This window comes from Dreissena polymorpha, chromosome 4, assembly GCF_020536995.1.
Source record: "Dreissena polymorpha isolate Duluth1 chromosome 4, UMN_Dpol_1.0, whole genome shotgun sequence".
Classification (NCBI taxonomy): domain Eukaryota; kingdom Metazoa; phylum Mollusca; class Bivalvia; order Myida; family Dreissenidae; genus Dreissena; species Dreissena polymorpha.
Genome location: NC_068358.1, coordinates 33,150,560 through 33,171,899, shown reverse-complemented (window position 1 = coordinate 33,171,899; position 21,340 = coordinate 33,150,560). Strand labels below are relative to the sequence as shown.

The following is a 21,340-nucleotide window of genomic DNA, read 5'->3' as shown; positions in this document are numbered from 1 at the left end:
AGAAGTTAACGTATATCTAACTTTACAAAAGGTTCCCTTTCATTTCTTTATTGAACCAATAAGCAACATTTTTTACCCAAACGTTTACGGCATATTCTATAACGATAAAACAATCTTTCACGTGAAAACATGTGTGTGTAATTCAGAACGTGTTTAAGAGAAGTTGCAAGCAGCGATGTGTTTTTAACTTTTAGTTCGTTTTGTCTAAACTCTGCTTAAAAATAAAATGAACATGTGCTATTCAAAAGAATGTGAAATGTCAACAACTACCACTTGTACTTGCTGTCGCTCTAAAGAATGTTGAAAACACAACACAATTTACGATTGCGAAAACAGTCCATTCTAATAATTATGAACATTTTTTTGTGTGACAGAATCAGTGATATAAGCCTCTTTCTTGCAAATTGTAAGTATTATTAAAAATCATAACGACACAAAAATCACAAACTTAAAAAAAATCAATGTTTGCTGTATTGAGCTCTTCAAGCGGACATGTTAAATTGTTACATTGTCAATAATTGCTTTTCTCAACTCGACCATGTACTTTGATATACCACCAACTCTTAGCATTTCAATAGACAGATACTTGGTTAAAGTTCCCTTCATAATTTGTGGTCAAGTTTCAATAAGATAACTGATTAATGTACATTATTTATGGCTGATTTTGTTTTAAAGTCGGTTTTTAATGAAACAAAAATGCACACATTATGAAACATCGAAGTAATTGTTACCTTATAGTTGATACTTGTGTGTTGACTTCATAGTTAACATAAAAATAGAAGATTCTCTATTTGATATTTATATAAAGCCATTTTGAACACGTGCTATGTTCCATTAAATTATATATTAACTTTCCGGATTTGGTTTGTCTTTCAGCGAACAAGGCGATGCAATTATTAACATTAACCAAATGATCTCGCAGAACTTTAAAAATCTTCCGGTGGAATAATTGGTAACAATAGTGCATACAAATCGGATTATAAAACGCACGAAACTTCCACATATCTTCCTCGAGAAAAAATGTCATTAAACATCGTAAATGCGCACTATAAAAAAGCGCGTCAAAAACAACAAAACAATTTTCATTTAACCACGAAACAATAGTGGGCACTAAAGTCGCATGGAACTAACCCATCTTCCGTCGAAACAATAAAGTATTAAAATACTGCAGAATAGCTGCAAACAAACCTACACAGTGAACAAATTAAGCAAGTATTTAAACAAAACTTACTGGAAATTGGTGGAGCCTCTCTATGATACTAATTGACCTTCATAACTATGTGTTTGCATTATATTTATTATATCATTTCATGCATAATTGCATTATGAGTGCTTCTACTGTATTTTCTTTGTGATCCAGCAATGTTTGGATGAAAATGTACAATGCATATTGGCGAATAAAGTATATTCACACAACAAATACAGCATACTTCTTGAGTTTCTATGGGTTACCTGTGAAAACAACAGTCTCATCAAATATCACACGGAAACGTCCGAGGTAACTACTACACCTTGAATAAACATTTTACCACAAAGAATGGCCATCGGTGGAAACACAAATTACCAAACTAGGGCAACTACGGTTTAACCTATGAACTTGGTTCCGATACCTAGAAATAGTCAATCAGAACGCATATCTCGTCCAGTTCTATCACCTGGTGTAAGACACATGCGATTAGGAAGACACATTGATGAACAAATGTTTGCATTATTGTAAATGAATGATAATGTATTTATATTGTCGACGTAATATGCTTAATCTATACCCATTTGCTAACTGGACCTTAAACAATATTATTATCCCCCGCCAAAGGCGGCGGGATATTGTTTAGGCGTTGTCCGTCTGTCCTTCCGTCCGTCCGTCCGGAGCCATATCTTGGAAGTGCTTAGGTAGATTTCATTGAAACTTGTTATGAGTATATATATGGATAGGAAAATGATGCACGCCAAATGGCATTGTACACCATGTGTTATTAACCGAGTTATGGCCCTTTGTATCTTGAAAAAAAATGTTGTTTTTTTGTGTCCGGAGCCATATCTTGGAAGTACTTTTGCGGATTTCTTTGAAACTTGGTATGGGTATGTATATCAATAAGAGGATGATGCACGCCTAATGGCATTGTACACCGTTTGTTTATAACAGAGTTATGGCCCTTTGTATTTTGAAAAAAAAGCTTTTTTGAGTGTCAAATATAACAATTTTGTGTCCAGAAGCATATTGGCGGGGGATATCAATTCAACGAATTGCTTGTTTTGTTGTTTGTTGGCAAGTTATTCAGATGTTCTATTGTAAAATCAAACGAAGGAAAAAACATGACAATATGCATAATTTAAAATACGTTATACTTGATATTTTGACTAAATAGCATGGGAAAATTAAATTAATTTATACCAGGCAAGGCTTTGGAAGTAAAGTCGCATTCCTAATGTTTACAACAAACCTTAACGAAGTGCAATCAATTCAAGAGCCCTTTACCTGTGGAATCTCTATAAAATACAGATTGTGCATACCCGTCATATTGTCATTTAGTCGTACACGTGTTATGATGCCCAATAAAATAAATATCCGTTTTCCCAGCATAAGTAAGATTTTGTTCAAATACATGTTTTATTTAGTTACAGTCAACCTACAAACCTGGATCATTCTAGTTTTTCTTTTGTATTTAGGTGAAATGAGTAATTTATATGCATAAAAGGTAGTCAATGCTACATCTATAAGCTCCGTCGAGATAATTGTGACCGTGAACTGGTTGCCTAAACTTTTATCAATCATTTTTGTCAAAGGTTGTGCTTACTATTTGTAAGATGCAAGTAAATACTGGTCGTGACTATTTTCTTAAAATTGACTTTTTGAATAAAATCAGACCAAAAATTCATTTGTGATTGCTTTGTTGGAACTTTGAAGTCGGTTTCATTTCGGTTTATTCTTATTTACTATCACCATACTTATAACTGCCTCTATGTTTTAATGTATATGGTGATTTTGTGTTGTTATCGTATGTACTGAAATAAAAAATAAGTTTAATGATCGAAATCTTTTACGAGTTGCATATACACAAAACAAGCCACATTATTTTACAAATGACATAACTATTAATAAGTATGAAAACATAGTTACGCCCTCCCCTCTAAAAATGTCTAAAACAATTAAACTTTTTTTTCTTCCACTTTCTTGTGGATTGGTTACATGTATCACATATGCTTTAAAAAAACTTAAATATTTCTCAAAAACATAATTTTCTTATGGAAACTGCTTAAAATGACTGAAATATCTGTTTTAGAAATATCACAAACCTAATGTATGACATCGATTTCACGTTACTCCATCTTTAACAGGGTGCAGAATCAACGGGGTTTCCCGTGTTTTACACACGGGCTGAACAAAATGTAAACACACCGGTATAAACTTTATTTTTGCAGATACCTCAAGTAATTGAAATACATTTGCAAAAATCTTCAGTGCATAAAAGACAGTTTTGCTTGCAGTTTGTTCCAATATCTTAAGGTATAAGAATTAATCATTGAATTCGTCTGAAATTATTGACACAATTTTTACGTTTCGTGAAGCATAGCCGTGTACTATGAATGCAGTAGATACCAAATGTTTGAACAAAAACACCTACTTATTAAATAAAGTAATTCCGATGTATTTCATATTGCCATAAGCAGCATAAAAAAAATCTGTATTTAATGCACTAGTTAAATGAAATTCTTTCGACAAATAATTGTAAAAAAAGTTATATTGAAATAAAGCACCACTTACCGTGTGTATACATCCATGAGAGTGGAAACACACAAAGTCACGTGATCCTGTGCCCTGTTAAATAGCTTAGTACTTAATTATCACTATTTCATTGACATATATTAAAACAATTAAAGTGTAAAATAAAACAATTCAAAATTGAGGCGTTTGAAAAACGTCTGCGAGCAAGGTTTAAAAATGATTTAAAACTCAATCATGTATATTAGACCTGTTCGCCATGAGAATTCCTAACATGTAAAGGGCGTTTGGTGCATTGCATCATACAACCTACAAACCTTGATCATGTTAGTATTTCTTCTTTTATTTAGGTGAAGAAATAGGCATGTCGTTTAAGTCTGTAAATTATCTTCATAAAAATAAAAAAATTGTTATGATCAAGCTATACAATATTTCGTTTCGAGGTCGGTGATTTTAGCACAATCGCCGAAAAATGTAGATCGATAGCGACAGGCTTGGCTGACAGCACGCTGTTAGCGATAAGGTTATAAACGTTGATATTTCAGAGAGTTGGATATATGGGGCCATACTTGTACTGCAGAGTGTTTGACACAAATCAGATATGTGGGGCCATAATGGTAATGCAGGGCGCTTGACACACATTTGTCATATATGAGATCATACATGTACTGAGGGGAGATTGACGCATATTTGATAAGGGGGTCCATACTTGTACTTTATGAAGCTTGAAACACATATGATATATGAGATCATACTTGTACGGCCTTAAGTTTGACATACATTTGATATATGAGATCATACTTGTACTGTAGGGAAGAAAGATTGACAGCCATTTGAAAAGTGGGACCATACTTGTACTGTAGAGAGATTGACACACATTTTATTAGTGGGATCATACGTGTACTGCATGAAGCTTGACACACATTTGAGATATAAGATTATACTTGTACTTTAGGGAGATTGACACCCATCTGATAAGTGGGACCATACGTGTATTGTAGGGAGATTGACACCCATTTGATAAGTTGGACTATATTTGTACTGTAGGGAGATTGACACACATTTGATAAGTGGGACCATACTTGAACTGTAGGGAGATTGACACCCATTTGATGATTGGGACCATACTTGTACTGTAGGGAGATTGACACCCATTTGATAAATTGGACTATATTTGTACTGTATGGAGATTGACACCCATTTGATAAGTGGGACCATACTTGTACTGTATGGAGATTGAGACACATTTGATAAGTGGGGTCATTCTTTTACTGTAAGAAGATTGACACACATTTGATATATGAGATCATACTTGTACTGCATAGAGATTGATACATATTTGTATATGAAAATAAAAGCAGGGAACTTGACACGCATTTTGTATCTGCTGGACCATACTTGTATTGCGGGGAGCTAGATACACATATTATATGTGAGACCATACTTGAACTGCAGGGAGCTTGACACACATTTGATATAAGAAACCATACTTGTACTACATGGAGTTTGACACACATTTGATATATGAGATCATACTTGTACTGTAGGGAGATTGACACACATTTGATATGTAGGACCATACTTGTACTGCATGGAGTTTGACACACATTTGATATGTGGGACCATTCTTGTACTTTAGAGACCTTGACACATATTTTATATGTTTACTCATAAGCATTTCTCTCTCGATGTATATGAAAATAGGAGCTAAAAAATGTTTATATTATTTTTATATATTGGTTACATTTATAATACAGAATGAATTACATAAAATGCTTATTTTACGTAGTTGTCCATTTTTTTATTCTCAAAACTGAAAATGTTTTGCAAATGTTTTTGCAAAGTGTAATCTCTTGATATGCTTGTCTTCAGAAAAAAAACTCTTGATATGTTAAACAGCCTTACAAATGTATGGGTCGTTTCGGATCCAAACATACACTTTGAGGACATGTCACACTGTCTATCAACAACGCAACACCCTTGTTGAAATGAGAAGTGAGCTAGTACCCGATTGGGATAGAAAACACCAGTTACGGAAAGTGGGTTTCATGTGTTCACCAGTTATGAACATGTGGGTTAATTATCGAATTTTCATGCATACATGTATATTGCGATTGCCTGCTTGAAGCATCCTGTTGCTCATGCAATGTAAACTATGATGATTATTGAGTCCACCTTTCCATGAAAACTGCTGAGAAATATTGAAAATGCATCTACAAAATTTATACCGAGGTTAAATGGATGTCAGAAGATCATCAAGCGCTTAAGAATACTTTCGAATAGGTAAGGTTAATGAAAAAACCTTTCAAACGTTCGGAAGAAAACATCGAACGAACAATCTACCGGTGGCCGCCATTTTGAACACCACTTAACATTGTTCTCACTCACACTGAACCAGTAACTTGCGTACGATCTACTCCCTGAATGTGATTTCGGATGTAAAATTTGATTTAAAGGTTTTAAACTTATTAACTTATTTCTTATTAAACTGGATTTTAAAGTCCTCTATTTTAATAAGCGTTATAGATTTTTAATTATTATAAAATGTTAGGTTTTCACATGTTTTTATATTTGTCTGCAAAAGCTAATATCAAAATTGTTCTGTTTTATATTAGAAAACAACGTCAACATGTTGATCTCGGTGGCCAATCGGGCAAACGGAATGCTTGAAGGTTATGTCGAAAAGCGAATGCATTAGATAGCTTTTATTAACTTTCGATAATTTTTTTCGAACGTTCTTGAAAACGTTCTTAAGATACAAAAAGAAAATACATAGTGTTCATTGAATACATAAACACGATAGCTTTTGAACTTTTCATACACGCTTTATCAGGCACAAGAAAGTTGTATTTTAAATGATGTGTTCGTTTTACATGTGTTTTTGTATTTCTTGTTTTACCACAAACAAGCTAAAAATCAAAGTTTGCTCTTTTTATTCGACAAAAACTGAACACTTTTATCCTGGTAGACACTCGTGTTTCATGCTTTTTATGGTAAAATATCTTAGACTAAATGTTTTGCGGTTTCGTATAAGATAATAAGCTAAATATGTTGTTTTTGTTAACCAATCGGGCGAACAGAATGCGTGTCGCTGACTGTAAACTAACAAAGCTAAACATGTTTATGCATATATACAAATCTAATTTTCTAACTTTTTTAGACGTTTATTTTGGTAAACAAGACGATATTCTATCCCATCTTCACCGGTGTTCTGTCTTAAACAATAAACAACTTCAAATGCAATCAGATCTTCTTAAGTGAACGCGGCCATAAATATTGCCTTTCATAGTTAAGACTTGTTGTTTTTCGTCCTTTGGCTTAATTTATATAATTATAAGAGGCATCTTTAAAAAGGATATGAAACCAAACAATCATTGCCTTATAACATAGATGTTCGTCGATTGGGGATGAGACATTTTTTCAGGCAAGACATTTTAATGCGTTCACCGTCGACACTACAAAGGGTGAGTTTTCAATGTACTGCAAGTGATTTTTATGTTGACAATTGATGTGCACAAGACTATTATAGTGGACACTTATCCTCTCATGCCGCGTTTGTTTGTCTTGAAAAGACATCTCTCGAAGTTCTCGCTGCGTTATACGTCAAACCTCACTGTCGTGGACGGAAGTTCTCGCTGCGTTATACGTCAAACCTTACTGTCGTGGACGGAAGTTATCGCTGCGTTATACGTCAAACCTTACTGTCGTGGACGGAAGTTCTCGCTGCGTTATACGTCAAACCTTACTGTCGTGGACGGAAGTTCTCGCTGCGTTATACGTCAAACCTTACTGTCGTGGACGGAAGTTCTCGCTGCGTTATACGTCAAACCTTACTGTCGTGGACGGAAGTTCTCGCTGCGTTATACGTCAAACCTTACTGTCGTGGACGGTGCAAGAATATCTGAGACGCTAATTTTGTTGTAAATGAATCTGCAAAAGGCCGTGACATTGGATCCTGCATATTCAAGATGTACTTAAGGTTAGAAAAAGACATGGTTTACAAACAGGCTTCGTAAACCTTGTCTGCGTATCACACAAGATCGATGATTGGAACAAATTTTGATTTTAAGAAATATGTTGAGTGCTATATGTCGGTAATTTGAAAGGAAAAGGACACACAAATGCTTTGCATGTGTATTATGACTAAACCGCATAATAATGTTTATATACATTTATAATCAATAATTGTCATCTTTTGCAAAGATGAACGGGCGACTCTAGTTGTTTCTACATTTAGTTTACACAGAAGTTGTACTAATTACACGTTAAAGGAGTAGTAGAGATTGTTAGAAAATGAAATATAAGTACGGAAGGAATAGCACTTATTTTGTACAATCAATTGAAAATAAAAAGTGATAATATGTGAGCTGGTATTCATACGAAATCCCTATTCCGTTAGTTCAGTGAGCCGTTGTTATTCATCCTTTACTTTACATTAATTGATACGAAAATTCTTTGTTTGATTTGGGTCTGTAGGAGAAAAACTCTAAACATGTAAATGTAAAAATTTGGCCAAGGTAGTAAATTCAACAATGTTTTACCGATGTATAGATATAAATATAAATAAATACCTTAGGATCGATACAAGTAAAATAGCTGTCCTTTGACAAGCACAATAACTGATTTAAGGTTATTTTACTTTTCCTCGTCGCACAATATAATACTTAGCTCAATAAAAAGTGTATCGTTTGTTCGAGTTTAAAAAATAATAACAAATCAAATATATTAAAATACTCATTCACTAATAAAACTTGTGCGACATTTGTTGACTAGAAACAGTAATAACTAAATATGGCAATAGTTCCACGGTGGTGGGATGTGAATGAATACAAAATACACCAATACCAATCTCTATACGATTTGCACGTGGTTATAAATCGACGGGTAAACAAAACTGTACGTTGTCAAAATGAAATGGAAGCTGTATCATGGCATACTTTGATTAACAAAATACCGACTGTTCAAAAGTTTGAAAACTCTCTTGAATTTGTTGACTACCTATCGTCCGTGATAACAGATGCTTTGCCTTGTTGTTGTGTTCGTCACCTACACGTCAGGGATTACAGCCGGGTCGATTCGTTGCTGTGTTCGTCCCCGTGATATGTCGGATTGTCCACTCCAGATAGAATCCCGTTGTCCAATCTAGTTCTTTGTTTTCCGGTCGACGCTGAGCATAAAAAGATAATTTAAACAAACGATTCAATACTTGAGGGTGAACAATCAATCGATTATACTTTGGATCATACATGACGGAACATATTTTGCAGCATAGTTAGTTTAAACCTATTTATTTAAGCTCGATTGCATCGAAAACCTGTGGCTTATTGAAAAGCTCTCCAGTCAGTTTCCTGTGACTAAGAACCAGTACACAGTGGGGAACGAACCCGTGACCTCCCGGCCGCTAGGCGGACAGCATATCCACTACACCAAGGCGAATCGATATACAAATCGATATGTTTGACATGTTTATAAATATTTCCATAAATATTATGTCCGAGCCATTTCCCAAGTGATTGCTATACATGTTATGTCGCATATGCACATAGTTGCATTATTGTGAACGACCACGTGTATGCGGTGCTTTTCAAATGCTTCATATGAAACCGCGAGTATGCTATAAAAGGCACACTATAGTAATGTATATAAACATAAGAATTAATAAGATTGTTTATAAATAAAGCGCCGAACGTGCTTAAAAATGATGCATCATTTCCCAAATTGCAAGTTTTCATGGAACATTTCTCTGCTGTCGTGTCGATAGTTTTCCTACAAAATGGAAGACAAGGCACTTTCCCAAAATCAATAAAAAAATGCATGACAGTTACCATAAAGTGGTTGCATAATACAATCGATTGAACATTGAACCGTTGGGCGCACAAAAGATATGCAGGCGGTTATAAGTATAGCTTCTGTTTGACTAATCAAGCATTTTAGCAACGAAAACTGTAATGCGTTGTACGTCTTCATATGTAAGTATTCAGTCATTGCATGCATATCCGTGTATGCATTTGTTTGGTTGCATACACATGATAATTCGTGACTTTGCTTGTATATGAGTCGTGTTCTGAGAAAACTTGGCATAATGCATGTGCGTAAAGTTTCGTCCCAGATTAGCCTGTGCAGTCCGCACAGGCTAATAAGGGACGACATTTTCCGCTTTCATGACATTTTTCGTTAAAATGAAGTCTCTTCTTAGCAGAAAGACAATTAAGGCGAAAAGTGTCGTCCCTGATTAGCCTGTGCGGACTGCACAGACTAATCTGGGACGACACTTTACGCACTTGAATTATGCCCAGTTTTCTCAGAATGCGACAAATATGTTAACGCTTCATATTATTGCTACCTGTAAGGCGAATACTGCCCGACTCGCTGCCCGACAATGAAAGATTGTCCATCTCGTTGAGGGTGCTTCTAGACTGATACGCGCTGTCCAGACGCTGGAATGTGCTGGCGAGGTCCTCGGACGTCACAGGCGGCCACGTACTATTGGCTTGGAGCAAGCTTTCAACCTCTTCGTATCTGTTTAATCATAAATTGATATTGCAAAAAGACGGATCAAATACGGAATACCGTTGGGCCATCGAGGCTACACATGTAAATCCAGCGGGCGACAATGCGATAGTACGAAAGAACGACGGCGACAGTGCGATAGTGCGATGGCGACAATGCGATAGTACGATGGCGACAATGCGATAACGCGATAGTAAGATGGCCACAATAGTACGATGGCGACAAAGCGATAGTACGATGGCGACAATGCGATAGTCATATCGTACTGTCGCCATCGTACTATCGCATTGTCGCTATCGAACTATCGCAATGTTGCCATTGTAATATCGCGTTGTCGTACTGTCGTCATCGTATTATCGCATTGTCGCCATCGTACTATCGCACTGTCGCCATCGTATTGTCGCACTGTCGTCATCGTATTATCGCACTATCGCATTGTCGCATTGTCGCCATCGCACTATCGCACTGTCGCCATCGTATTGTCGCACTGGTGTCATCGTATTATCGCACTATCGCATTGTCGCCATCGAACTATCGCACTGTCGCCATCGTACTATCGCATTGTCGCCATCGTACTATCGCACTATCGCATTGTCGCCCTCTGGATTTTAATGTGTAACCACGTTGGCTCTTACTAAACTATATATGATTTTTTATCCATGTGATAAGAACAGAGAATTGTGAGAATATCTTGTTTAAATATTGCCTTCATAGTTTAAAGAACACCCTGATTGTTTAAATTTCAACATTATATTTTGGAACGAAATTCCAGCCAATTTACTGGAAATTAACCAATTTTCCTTATTTTTTTATAGAGAAAATGAAAACATTGTTTCACTTGTCTCATCGAACGGACAAGAAAAGTAATTTTTACTAGTCCGAACAAATATTTTGGTTGTCCCGGACTACCGAGCTCTTACCTAGTTTCATTTAACTAGCTCAAGTACTTTGTGAGTTATTGCAGGGTCAATATGTAAGTTTTCACTTATTTATGTAAACGGATAAACCACGATTTATCTTACCATAACAAATACAATTTTTGTACACCATATAGACTGAAATAGAGAGCATATTTCTCTGTATGGCCTTCTATCCAAACACGGAGTTTCATAAACCTTCCTTATGTACTTTTTCAGCTGGCGCATAATAGATTTTGGTTTTCGTAAAATTCTCGAAAAAAAAATCCGCGGAAAAAATCTGTATTAACGTGCATAAACCCCTCATACAATGTATTTTACTCTGTTTGTATCTACTTACCAAGTTTCATAAACCAACCTTTACTACTTGTTGAGTTATTGCAAGACCTTTACTTTAGTTTTCACGTATTTCAGTATTTATCGCAATCTTGCTGTTTGAGCGAAAGAAATAGCTAACATAACAGGGATATTCCAGACATTGCCGCTATTCACAAACCAAGTTTCAGCGTTCTAGCTTTTTTATATTGAATGTATTTTTATAACTGTAACCATAGCAACCAGTTGCGATATGTTGAATTAAAATGAAGTAGGTGTTAAGTATTTACCCACCTTGGGCGTGCCCCGGGTAGAATTCTTTCCAGCTTATTTTGTACCGTAACAGTCATAAAATGGCTGTCCAGGACAAACGTCTGCAACAAATACAGAAATACAAACTAGCGGCTTAAACATACAATTACTGATTCAACCTTTAAAAAAATGGACGCAATTGGCTGAAAACGCTCAAATCTGTAACTCGAGTTGATTAAACACAAAAGAGTACAACACAAAACGGTTTAACTCAAAATGTTTGAGAACTTTTTTTAAACCATAATATTTAAAATTTAAACCGAAATTTTAATATCTACAATATTCTTGTTAGAAGAATCCTACCTCAAGAAGAAGGCATAGCAGCAGGTTAATAAAGCCAACTCCCAGGAATATAAAACGATATGGAACATCGGGAGGCATTTGCAACTGAAAAATACAATGGCCTTATAATAACATATAAAAAATACTTTCTATATTTTACGTCAAACGATAGCATGCTTATATATTCATATGAATATAGACTATATAAAGGAAACGAAGTATCCGGTATGCTAAATGGCAGTTATATGGCTTATGTGTCACCTTCAAAAAATAAAAATAAAATATTTGTTAGACGGATACCAGTTACCCAGGTATATGTCAGTATGCCCTTGTATAATATAAAGTGCATAATCATACAGTTTATTCCAAGACACATATGACCTGCAAATGAAATAAGATTCATTGAAAATATCATGCACTAAATGTAAATTACAGAAGATAGAAGACAGAATTCCGTTGTGGACTGTATTTTGAAATAGGGCTGTATTTTGAAACAGGATGGTTTTATGAAATAGGAAGGTATTTTGAAAAAGGATAGTATTTTGAAAGAGGATGGTATTTAGAAAGACCCACCTCAAAAAACTCCGCAACTGCATCAGTAGGATAAATATTCAGCCAGGCGGTAACTCCAAACACGATTATCAAATTCACGAGGAATGCATCTAGGGTACAAGAACGTCAAAAAGTATATATTTGAGTCGTGTTCTAAGAAAACTGGGCATAATGCATGTGCGTAAAGTGTCGTCACAAATTAGCATGTGCAGTGTGCACAGGCTAATCAGGGACTACACTTTCCGCCTAAATTGGATTTTTGCTAAGAAGAGACTTCATTTAAACGAAAAATGTCATAAAAGCGGAAAGTGTCGTCCCTGATTAGCCTGTGCGGACTGCAAAGGCTAATCTGAGACAACACTTTACGCACATGCATTATGCCCAGTTTTCTCAGAACGCGACTCATTTGATAAAATATTGCATGCATATTAGACACTTACATTAAATCCTTTCATGAACATGACAATCCTTCTACTTGGATATTCATAACGTCTGCTAGAGCCATAAAAAATGTAATTTTCATTATTAAGCTATACTTATACGAGTGTCATTTGAATAAATGCATTCCAAGCATAACAGGAGCAAAGAAATACATTAAATACGAATATGTTAACTTGAGAAAAATATCAATTTTAAAAAATATTTTAGAATCCTTTGAGAGTGAATGGGAATATATAATTAATTATAATTAACCTTAGACATGTGTTGGATGCATTGCATGTTTTCCTGTGTCTGATTGCAAAACATTACTGTTATATTTCATATTGAATGTGTAATCTTGTCTGCAATCGTAAAATAAAACGTGTTGAAAAAAAAGTATCACATCGTTCAATATCATTTAATTCATTTACACTTTTAACAGTTTTTATAACATATTTATCGTGTGTTTTATCACCAATGAATTCTAGAGTTAACATTCAGTATGAGAAACCAAATTCGTTGTAATTGTATTACATATCTATCATTTTGCGCCACACATGAATATACCGTATTCAACATTTAATTATGAGAAAAAATACACTGTAATGGTTTTCTGTTTCCATATCATACACGTACCTGAACTATTTTGCTCGAGAAATGTAGACGATGCTGGTTTCACAAAATTTACCCATGTATACCTAGCGTCTAGAAAAAAGGCCTTGGCAAACAGCGTAGACCCAGATGAGACGCCGCATAATGCGGCGTCTCATCCGGGTCTGCGCTGTTTGCTTAAAGGAATTTCTGTAAGAAATATTCTAAATATAGAAACAAAATACACTAGACATCCCTAATTTTGGAAATAAATTGATCCAATTTAGAAGGATGGGAGAGTCCACTAGGCATACATGGATTAATCAATATTTGATTCTGCTATTAAAATGGCTAAGATCAACGGCATATAACTCAGCAACTCTCATTACTGGGCATGAGCAGGAAGTCTTACACATTTGCAATTCACGACATTGTCATATTTCAGTTTCTTTCCATAGCTTGAAGAATGAATAAATAGTATTGTTCCACGAATTTATAAATGTGTATTCCTTCCGCAATTAAATGGTCCGATAGCAGCAGATAATTCTCCAACGTGTGAGTCATTGTGCATGTTAGATATGTGTTTGAAACAGCTTCACGCTGCATGTTAGATATGTGTTTGAAACAGCTTCACGCTGCATGTTAGATATGTGTTTGAAACAGCTTCACGCTATGGTGAGTACATATTTTACGTTGTGTTTGAAACAGCTTCACGCTATGGTGAGTACATATTATACGTTTCAATTCATTTGCTTGAGGAATAAAAAAAAGTTCCGACCACACACTTTATACTTATGCCATAAACATGGCTTAATGAATGACGCATAATGAAAAAAGCGTGCAGAATCTTGTGCATTAACCCATTTATGCCCAGTGGACTCTCCCATCCTTCTAAATTGGGTCAATTTATTTCCAAAATTAGGGGTGTTAAGTATATTTATTTCTATATTTAGAATATTTCATAAAGAAATTCATTTAAGCAAACAGCGTAGACCCAGATGAGACGCCGCATCATGCGGCGTCTCATCTGGGTTTACGCTGTTTGCAATGTCCTTTTTTCAGGACGCTGGGCATATATGGGTTAAAACTCTGTGCTAATGACATATTTTACGTTAAAATCCAATCGCTTGAGAAGTAGTTGACTTCATAATATTAACTGCTTCTGGCATACATATTTTTTTACATGGCATATAACTCAGCAACGTGCCTATCACTGTGAAGGGAAAATAACTCTTGCTTATTCACAATTTATGGAAATGACATACTAGTATTTTAAATGTTTAATCAATTGAAGAGGTCGCCGTGGCGTAGTGGATATGGTGTCCGCCTAGCGACCGGAAGGTCATGGTTTCGATCCCCACTGTGGGAGCGTTCTTTAGATCTCCTCCAAAGACACCAAGTACTGGTTCTATGCCCAGGAAACGGACTCGAGAGCGTTCAATAAGCCTGAGGTTAATAAATAGGTCTAAACTAATCAATTAAGCGGTCTCTGTGAAAAGGGGGTTTAATGCATTCGCGTAAAGTGTCGTCCCCCCAAAACAGTGTCGCTTTTGTGACATTTTTTGTTTCAATGAAGTTTTTTCTTAGCAAACATGCAATTGAGGCGGAGAGTGTCGTCCCTGATAAGCCTGTTCTGACTGCACAGGCTAATCTGGGTGATGATACTTTAAGCACATGCATTAAGCCCAGTTTTCTCAAAACACGACTCATTTCATTTGTCCGGCGAAAGTTGTATCTAGTGTTCTTCTATGAATGTATGTCCTACGTATTCTGTGTGTGACTTACAGTTGGTGAACATGGATTTTCGGTAGGGTTTGCCCTTGGAGAAGATTATGGCGAGGATGATGTACTGGTAGGTTGAACTAACGTAGATGGCCATGTTCTCGTAGCTTATGTAATTATATTCGTCCTCTGGGTCGATTACGAAGGCCACAAACCTACAGAATACCACGAAGTAATAGAACGGAAATATTTTGTATTATAAGTAATAATAACTTCATCATAATCCATCCGCATCACATATTTAAGCCAACGCCAAATATAGCATACATCCATAAAGGGTATTTCGGTTTTTGGTTCCATAACAACAACAAAATTCGTATACGAATAACTTAGCAGAAAAAGATGTGCATTTATTGTAAGTAACGGTTGCAATTTACCGAATCATATTGAATATGCATTTCAAAGCGAGCTTTCCATGTATGTGTCAAAAGAAAATATTACAGTTCCTCCATGCGTTCTAGTGTCGAGGAATTAAAACCATTTATCTTTTTACTTTTCCAATAACCCGATATTTAAACTAAATTTGACTCGATAAACTGAATGATTTTGAATACACTTTCGTTAAGTATCTCAGTAACCGTATTTATTCTAAATGATAATATTTTGTGACTCCAATTTTTCGAAAATCAGAGATTTTTTCACTAGGTAATAACTCTGAATGTTCGGACAGTTGCATTTGTTTTCAGAAATCTTCATATTTGCGTTCATCAGGTGAAACATTACGCATGTTATTGGCGTCGCACTGAAGTGCGGCGACTCGTATGTAATACGTTTTTTTTTGCTTATGGTAGGAGAAGTTATTTTACGGATCAATGTATATATTTTTGTTGTCAGAATATCTTGCATAGTGGTGATTTTTGTGTAAATTAGTGTAAATAAGTACTGCATTTGTGCCTATTACATTTACTACAACATTTATTGCCAATAATGCAAAGCTAATTCTTTAATTAATAACTGATCACAGGGACTGGGCAATAATAAAAGATCACAGGGACTGGGCAAATACGCGAACCGGTGAAACTTTATGGTTTTGTATAAAAACAAAACATTATCGAAATATATTTATTTTGTGGTTTTTGTAACAATAGCGCAGACTTTTGCTGTTCGAGTTTTGGTTATAGCGTATTTTCTTCAATTTTACAAGACGACAGCGATTACACGGTTTATTGCTTTATTGATAACCGTTACACTACGGTCATTTCAAACGGTTCCGTAGTGTAGTGTTTACACGCTCGCTTAACATGTGAGAGGCCCAAGGTTCGAGCCCCAGTAGAACCAAATTATTTTATGTGTGTTCTATGTTAACTTTTTGTTTTGATGTAGACATTTTCGTTTACATAAATATGCTGTTTTATTTGTAACCATTTTTTGTTTTTTATTATGCCCATGAAATATGTGTGAGAGGGTGGGGGGTTCGTAAACGCATTAAAACTTGTACAGTGTTTTTCATATCAATGAGTACTCAACCCCTATCGTAAATGAGCAACGTAAGAATAAGTTCAGAATCATCTCCCCTTGAAGTTGAGAAAAATATGAAATTACGCTTACAAGATGAAGCAGATTTTTTAAAACCTACACAGTTCGGTTCCATTAATGAAAACTGCACACGGATGCCAATAAAAAAAGGAAACCAATGTAAATAAAATGAACTATGAAATATTTGGGGTTTACAGCACAAAATCATAGATAATGGTTATTTGGGGGTTATAACACAACATCATGACCCAGTTGACAGTGATCATGTATTCTTTATGAATGAAATCTCCAGTTGTAAAGACACACCTCCGCATTGGACCTATGAAATCACTCGTATGTTTAAAATGTCAGTTAGTTGAAATGTATGTAAACAAAGGTTTCAAACGACGCTGGACAGTTAGTCTTGATGCAGAATGTAACGACAAGAACGGTAATAATGTTTTTTCATACGTTTTATTGAATTATGGTATCGAACTACATGAACTTTGTAGGGAAGTTGCCCTTTACTCCGTGAAGATTTCAGTCTTAAAGACAGCATGATCACTGTCAACTGGGTCATGCGTGTTGTGTATCGTGTTATTTCTTAAAAGTTGACCCAGCATTTGTTAAAATATTGCAAGACATATACATTTCCAGAAAGGAAATTCATTTCTGCGTTGAATAAGACCGAGATCGTGAAAATCGCTTCAAAATTTATGAAGATATGGCTGTTCAAAGCGATGCACCCCGTTTTGGGCTGATTTTGAGTTGCATACCTTGTTATATATATATTTGATAGTGAAATATTTTTTTTTTTCAGAAAAGTTAATTTAATATGATTATTTATCATTCAAAATGATGTTTTCACTAATTAATATCATAGCCACACGCTAACCACCTGTGGTTTAGTGTGACGTAAAATGCATTTACGATGTTTTGTCCAAATTTCTCCTTTAGTCCGAATTTATACGGATTGACCCTAGCGGTTGAGTGCAGAAGCTCAGAGACTGTAAGACAAGACAATAGTTGTGTATATACTACAGTGTACATAGACGGTGAAGGACAACACGATACTGGTTGTGGGAACGATAACCTTTTGTTCAACACTACAGCTCTGGTAGAGGTTCGTCTACATAGGCGGTGAAGATATACAACAACAACATGGCCGCAAAAAACTGTTTTTGTTGGCGTCAAATAAATCACTTTCAATAGCCTAAAATAGCTTTCTATTACATAATTAACAGATCAGGAAAACACTCATACTTCCTTTGTAATGTGTATACAAAAGAAAATCCACTTAAGCCTAATTATTTTGCCGGTAGAGCCCCGTTCCATCCCGTTTTGCTAAAGCCGGTCGACCGGCGAGGACCGGGATGATTCGTATAAATTTTTTAACGCAGTCACACTATTTCCCGGTGCCGCCCCGGTTGAAGCCGATCAACAGCCCGGCAGAGTCCCGGTCAACCCGGACTGGCTACGGTTTATCCATGTGAAGCCCCGGCAGAGCCCCGGTTGTCGCCGGTAGTGCCCCGATGAAAGCCGGCAGCGTCCCGGCATAGCCCCGGTTGTCGCCGGAAGTGCCACGGTTGAGCCCCGGTGAAAGCCGGCAGAGCCCCGGTATACCGTAACACTGCGGCAGTCACCGTGTCTAAACCGGCATCAGACCCCGGCAGAGCTACGGCAACGCCCTTGTTTTACCCCGGTCGTCGCCGGTAATGCCCCGGCGGAGCCCCGGTGAATGCCGGTGGCGTTCCGACAGAGCGCCTGTTTTCTTATATACCGTAGCTATACCGGGACTCTAACGGCATTCCCCGGGGCGTTGCCGTGGCTGTACCGGGGTCTGTATGGGCCCCGGTGGAGCTACGGTGCCGTCCCGGTTGTTCCTGGTGCCATCCCGGTTGTTCCCGGTGCCGCGCCTGTCGTTGCGGGTCCTTCCCGGTGACTCCCGGTTCATCCCGGAGGTATTAAACATTTTAATACTTTCCCGGTGGAGCCCCGGTTTTCCCCGGTTCATCCCCGATGGAGCCCCGGTTCATCCCGGTAGAGCCCCGGTTCATCCCGGTAGATCACGGATCACGCAAAGGGTCTCCGCCGGCAACATAGTGAGACTGGGACTTTACCCTGATAAAGAACGGTGTACAGATTGTGTACGTTGTCTCACGTATTATTTTTTGCGCTCGATTTGCGCTAGATCTGCGCAGTGAAATATCATATCCGGTAACTTCGTATATTTCAAAGAATGATCATGAATATTTGTTGTTGTTTTTTTTTTTCATTTTCTTTTTTCTTGAATTTACGCAAAATAAAATAACAATATCTTAAAATATGTTTATAAATACCAAATGTAATGTCTTCAAAAAATGTATCAGAAAAAAAAATCTTCTTACTGTCTCCGTAGACACTCGTATCTTTTCTTCCAAGACCGTCAAGTGAGGAACTTATCCTCGCATGAATATGCAAACAATAATAAAAACTATATCGTAGCCAATGCTTAGCAATTTTGCTTCAATAATATTTATTACACGTTTTATGACACTGTCATGTTATATAGTGATGTTCTGTATTTGCAAGGCGGGTTATTGAGATCTGCGAAGAACTTCTTTGATTGCGCATGAATTACCGCCAAGTGGTAAATCGGACTTTTGGGAATTAATTCATTCGTGGGTTTTTGCCGCCAGCCAATTCTGACTGTCTCAGAAATTTATATCATTGCTATGGCCTTAGGGCTACGCCCCAGGCCAAAAATGATACAAGTTATAAACGGAATAGAACGGCGAAAAATACGTGCCTCAGCATTGACGTCGCCATCTTGAATATCACGTGATTACCCCCTCTGATATACAATGTGAGGCACTCGATAATTAATGAAGGGATCACAGTAAGAACTCAAAAACGTCTTCTTTATTCATTCTCGGTTTATGGTGTGTATCACTTGAGAATCAACTGTATGATGTAAATTACTTTATTTGATTTCTTATAACAATTAGGTATTCGTTCATTAGTGTCGAAAATTCACAATTCAATTATATACAGCTACGTGTAATTGTGCCTGCTTAAGTGGCACAAATTGGCACATATTTTACTGTGATAATTTTGAATGTTTAAGACAAATAAATCAAAATTGCCACAGTTTGTTTGGTGCGAATTAAACATTATTGTAACAGTATTCAAAATGCTTATCATCGTGCTATGTGGTCAATGTACAACTTCGGAATATCGTTCGGTTAAACAAAGTGAAACTTAATGAAATTATGTTCAATGATTTGCAAACATTTCCTTAAAAATCGAATACTAAAGTGTTCGGTACATACAAGTACACGACATTATTAATTGTGTCTTGTTCTGAGAAAACTGGGCATAATGCATGTGCGTAAAATGTCGTCTCAGATTAGCCTGTGCATTCCGCACAGGCTTATCAGGGACGACACTTTTTGCGTAAATTGGATTTTTGCTAACAAGAGACTTCATTTAAACGAAATATGTCATAAAAGCGGAAAATGTCGTCCCTGATTAGCATGTGCGGACTGCACAGGCTAATCAGGGACGACACTTTACGCACATGCAGTATGTCCAGTTTTCTCAGAACGCGACTCCATTGTTGACGAGGTATATTTTCAGCAGTATCACAATTTTCGTATACTCTTTTTTGGGAACATAATACCTTAATTTTCGGACACGAACAATAGTAAATATTGTTTGTGTCCGAAAACAAATAACGGTTAGTTTAGGATCATTGCGTACAAAGTCTGGTTTGACGGAGCAAGACGTAAACGAGCCCAACCAATAATTTACGTTCCCAAATTATATACTTTAACAACATATAAGGTGTAATAAAACACAACGCATACACTAGACATATTTACAGTGCAGACATACTCCCATATCCTAAACCTAAGAAAACAAGCAAGAAAAACGTATAAACAACTAGATGTTAAATCACGTATTAACGCCTATATGTTTCACGTATTAACGACTAGATGTTGTTACCATGACGCCTGTTTAATGTAGAAGAGGAAGAAAACTTGGACGGCCAGCATGATGATAATATGCAGGATCAGCGACAACACGGGGGCCACACTCGTCAGCTTCACTAGTGGGGGCACTCTGTGCAGCTTGCCGTAGGCGTGTGTTCGTCCGACTGTGCGCAGACAGACGGTCATTAAACGTATACATTAACCCATTTATGCATAGTGGACTCTTCCATCCTTCTAAATTGATTTATTTCCAAAATTATGAATTTCTAGTATACTTATTTCTATATTTAGAATATTTCTTACAGAAGTTCCTTTAAGCAAACAGCGCAGATCCTAATGAGACGCCGCATCATTCGGCGTCTCATCTGGGTCTACGATGTTTGCCAACGCCTTTTTTCTAGACGCTAGGCATAAATGGGTTAAAGACTTGTAAAATAATTTAAAAATAAAATGTTATTTAAACAGTTTAAACATTGAATTTCAATTGTGATTAATATATACCCGTCTAT

At 36.5% G+C, this 21,340-nt stretch overlaps 1 protein-coding gene across 4 annotated transcripts in view; it reads right to left on the bottom strand.

Annotated features, from left to right (window-relative positions):
• Positions 1-7,843: 7,843 nt before the first annotated feature.
• The window catches only part of LOC127876718 (polyamine-transporting ATPase 13A3-like), a 62,724-nt gene continuing 49,227 nt past the window's right edge, over positions 7,844-21,340 (bottom strand). For all 4 annotated transcript variants that reach the window (XM_052422130.1, XM_052422131.1, XM_052422133.1 and 1 more), the window contains 7 exons: positions 20,845-20,995; positions 15,406-15,557; positions 12,631-12,719; positions 12,079-12,162; positions 11,758-11,837; positions 10,065-10,240; positions 7,844-8,888 (listed from right to left, as the gene is read on the bottom strand). In XM_052422130.1, coding sequence (XP_052278090.1) covers positions 8,782-8,888; positions 10,065-10,240; positions 11,758-11,837; positions 12,079-12,162; positions 12,631-12,719; positions 15,406-15,557; positions 20,845-20,995 — 839 coding nt within the window. In that variant the 3' untranslated portion in view covers positions 7,844-8,781. The remainder of the gene's footprint in view (positions 8,889-10,064; positions 10,241-11,757; positions 11,838-12,078; positions 12,163-12,630; positions 12,720-15,405; positions 15,558-20,844; positions 20,996-21,340) is intronic.